Source organism: Diachasmimorpha longicaudata, chromosome 19 (genome assembly GCF_034640455.1).
Source record: "Diachasmimorpha longicaudata isolate KC_UGA_2023 chromosome 19, iyDiaLong2, whole genome shotgun sequence".
Lineage (NCBI taxonomy): Eukaryota > Metazoa > Arthropoda > Insecta > Hymenoptera > Braconidae > Diachasmimorpha > Diachasmimorpha longicaudata.
This window is the reverse complement of record NC_087243.1, coordinates 1,860,528-1,864,715: the sequence shown is the minus strand read 5'-3', so window position 1 is coordinate 1,864,715 and position 4,188 is coordinate 1,860,528. Positions and strand designations below refer to the sequence as shown.

The 4,188-nt window shown below is 36.7% G+C and overlaps 1 protein-coding gene across 1 annotated transcript; it reads right to left on the bottom strand.

Annotated features, from left to right (window-relative positions):
• Window positions 1–544: 544 nt before the first annotated feature.
• Window positions 545–3,969, bottom strand: LOC135171219 (uncharacterized). The gene is made up of 3 exons (XM_064137606.1): window positions 3,942–3,969; window positions 3,496–3,576; window positions 545–3,444 (listed from the first exon to the last, which is right to left on the bottom strand). Exons 1-3 carry the CDS (start codon window positions 3,967–3,969, stop codon window positions 545–547), a joined length of 3,009 nt encoding a protein of 1,002 aa, XP_063993676.1.
• Between the last annotated feature and the right edge of the window lie 219 nt (window positions 3,970–4,188).

Genomic DNA, 4,188 nt, shown 5'->3' with positions numbered 1-4,188 from the left:
ATACATGAAGATAAACAAATATAATAAAAAAACTTCTTATATCTATGTTTTTTTTCCTTTTCCTGCGAATCTGTGTGGATTACAGAGTTGCTGCAGCTGAATGTTTCTGTTTGTGTTATCTATGGTTATTCTAGGGTTTATTAAATCGTAATTTATGTTAAGTGATTTATACATTTTCTAGGTGAGTTGTGGAATGATAAAAAAATAGGTTTTGACAAAAAAAGGTCATTCTTCGCGTATTCGTTATTTAGTTTTAAATTGGCTTAAATCCAACTTAATCCTAATATGTACAGAGTTTGACTCATGGACGTAGAGTCTTAGTTTGGTTTGTTTGCTATTAATATAAATATATATATGCATATATATATGTATATGTATATGTACATATGTACATGTAGATATAGGTATTCTGTGCTCTTAGAGTTATAAATTTGGACTATTTTGTATAGATCTCAGTCTTTTTAATCTCTTCTCTTATTGGACTTATGTTATAGGAACTAACTTATTGTCTAACTTGGTTCTAATGTCTCTTGAACTCCCAATGTTACCTAGGTCTACGTTTCCGAGGTATTCTTCCCTTCTCTTTTTGCTGTCGTTTTGCCTTTTCAAGGTTTTTTTCTTTCTTTCTGGCTAATTCTCTGTGAAAGTTGGCAGTGTCATCGACCCACCAGTAATTGGCGTCGATTCTCTGGGTGTCGTTAAAATCTACTTCAGGTATTGCCATCGAGTATTTGAGTTTGGCTGTCGCGTCTGTGGCTATGGGTAGTTTTTTATTCGTGCTGTTTCTGTCGTAATGGTATATCAAGGGGATGTTGTCTTCGTTTTGTATGAGACTTATTCTGTCGAAAAAGGTGAATGCTTGAGGTGGGAAATATCCTGAGTGTGAGGCTATGGTCGTTTGGATTGGGTCTACAGTTGATAGTTTTTCGAGTGCCTCGTTTTTAATTGTTTTTAAGTTTTTGTAATAGTCTCTCGTAAGTCTGAGTATGAAATTGTCGATTCTTTGTATTTTTGCTGTGTTGTACAATTGTTTATTGCTGATTTTTTTAGTGAATCCAGAATTTTCATTTCTGTAGAGACGGAGACCGGCTCTGATGCATCTTCTTTCTAGTCTTCTTGTCCTCTCCATGACCCTGGAGCCTATGTTCCACCAGATTGGTGAGGCATAGGTCAACAGGGGTCTGACGAGGATAAGGTAACAAATTAATCTGGATGTTTTTGTTATATTTTTGTTGTGAAAAAGCCTGCTGAGAGATTTGAATCTATTACTCGCTTTTAATTGTTGGGTATAAGTATGTTTGTTATTTCTTATTAGATTGTCGATTTTCATACCTAGGTATGTTACTTCATTCCTGTGGGGGAGTTCTATAATCTCTCTAGTTACCGGACATGATGTGCTTATTTTGAATGATGTTATGCCTTTAGTTCTATTGCCTGGGAGGAAACGATATGGTTTCCGAAAAAGGATTGTTTCACATTTGTTGGGGTTCATCTTGAGGTTCCACATAGAGTATAAATTGTTGATTTTATTGACAAGTGTTTCCAGATCTCTAGAAATCGTTGCTGCTTTTGCTCCCGAGATGTAGATTATTAAATCATCGGCGTAGGCTATTGAGAATTTGTTACTGTTAGGTTGGTTCATATCGAAAGAGTTTATGATATCTGCTGTGAAGATGTTAAATAGTATGGGTGAGTTTACTGTGCCTTGTTGCAGTCCATCTTTGATGTTAAACGTTATTGTTGAGTTTTCATCGGCCCCTGATATGAAGAATCGCTTGTCTTTAATCAAATCCCAGATCATTTTTATGAGGTGGGTTTGGAATTTTTTCTTTATTAATTTGTAGATGAGGCCGTCGTGCCAGACTGTATCAAACGCTTTTTCGAGGTCTATTAATGCTGCGCCTACTAGGTTGTTTTGCGAGATTTCGTGATTTACATCCGATAGAAGTTTGTGTATTGCATGTGTGGTGGAATGGCTTCTGCGGAACCCGAATTGAGTATCTGGGATTATTTTTAGTTTGTTGCAATATGTGATGTTTGTTGTGCTGATAATTGATTCGAAAACTTTGCTAATTGTTGGTGTCAGACTCATTGGTCTGTAACTTGCGGGTTCATTTGACGGCTTATTATTTTTTAGGAGTGGTATGACCTTGGCTGTTTTCCAAGCGGTTGGGAAGCAGCTCAAGTTCAGAGAGTTGTTGAACAGTATGGGATAATCTGTGATGACTTTAGTAGGGAGTCGTTTTAGAATGATATTTGGGATTTTGTCGATGCCGAATGAAGTTTTATTCGGTAGGTGCTTAATTATTATTGCTACTTGTCTAAGACTGCAAAAGTACGATGATGTTTCAAGATCAAGATTTCTCGGGGGGGATGATGCTTTGTTATGATCGGAGAATTGAATAATTGCGGTATTATTTTCCCTCTCAGTAATGAAGGTTTCTTTGAAATCGTTGATTTTCATTAATATCAGTTCCCGTAATCTTGTTTCAGTATTTAAATGTCTCGGTGCATTAATTGTTTCAAAATCTGATCCTATTATGTTTAATTTGTCGGCTGGTTTAGAGATGATTGTTTCATCGTTGGCAATCAGGACTTCATTTAGGTTGCATTCACTCCTGAGTAAGATATGTTGGTTTGAATTTTTAATATGTAAGTTTGGTATTTCCGGGTTATTTTTCGGTCGAAAGATTTTGTTTATAGTAGGCATGAATCTATGGAATTCTCTGAGGTCAATTTTTTTGAAGATATTTTGGCAATTGCGCTCTACCGCAAGGTTGTATTCTTGTTGTAGTTGATTTCTGATAGCGTCTAAAGTCTTTTTAATTTGTCTGGTCCATGTCTTCTTTCCTTTGGGGTCTGTTTCTAATTTTTTGTGCCATAGTGTCAACAGTTTCGATTTGTGTTTTTGTAATTTTAGGATTTTTCTATTTAAATATTTTTTAATGCTATCTTGCGGTTGGAAAATTGGCGAGGAATGACCAATAGCTTCATTGATTTTAGATGAGATTTGTTGTATAAAGTTGTCTATTTCTGTGATGTTCAGGTTTCTGTTTATGGGTATGGTTATGTCATAGTTGTTATCGAGGAATTTGTTAAATTCCTCCCAGTTAGTTTCTTTGTAATTAAATCTAGGGGGGGCTGGGTCTTTTGGGGTAATCACACCTATGTTCGATAGGTTTACCCTGAAAAACAGGGCTTTATGGTCACTGTCGAAAATTAGAGTAGGCACGGCAATACCCTGGGCGTAGGTGATGTCGAGTCTACTATCAATGATTCCACGATCTGGAAAGGTACCTCTGTGGAGACACGTGGGGGTGTTTCCATGGTATATGCGAGTTCTATATTGTATGCCTAGTCTATTGTTCCAATCAGAGAGATAGGTCCCTCTAGCATTATTTCTGTAATCACCTAGGTTCTGATGTCTTGCGTTACAATCTCCAGCTATAATTTAGTAATTATTAATTGATTCTAGTCTGAGTGAGTTGAACAGACTGTTAAGTTCATCCAAGAACACTTGTTTGCTGTCTATTTTTGTGGTGGCATAGACACTGACAATAAACAATTTTGTGTTATCTGGTAATATTATTTTTATTATTGAGTGCTCGATAATTCTGTTATTTTTGGAACTATTTTAATTAATTTCTTCGAAATTAAATGCTCTTTTAATTATAATGGCTGTGCCTCCGCCACCGTCTGCTTTCGTTCTATCATTTCTAATAATTGAATAATTGGCAAAACTTAATTTGTGTCTTCTTTTTTGTGTAACAATGGAGTTTACGTTGATTGCTACTATATTGATTGAGTTAATTGGAATTTGTGTGGGCAAATTCGTGTTATTGTAATTTTGTGACATATTATTCATTAGACTGCTGAGATGTTTAGGTCCAGAGCCTCTAGCATAAGGTTTATTGTTTGGCTATTAGCATTTATTTTATTACTTATCTGCTGTAGTTGGATGTTGAACATGGTTAGTATTTCCGTCCTGAACTCTGTGAGTCAGTCTGGAGGACTCGAGTTGTTGTCGCTCGTGAGTAATCTTGGGGGCGAGACACCTTGGCTGTTCCGTGCTGGTTGGATTCGTTGTTCCTCGGGATGGTCGGAATCGTGATCCTTGTGTTGGCTGGGTCGCTGGCTGGCTGCTGCTGCGTAAGTGATTGATGTGTTGAGCAACCTGCTGGCCTGGCG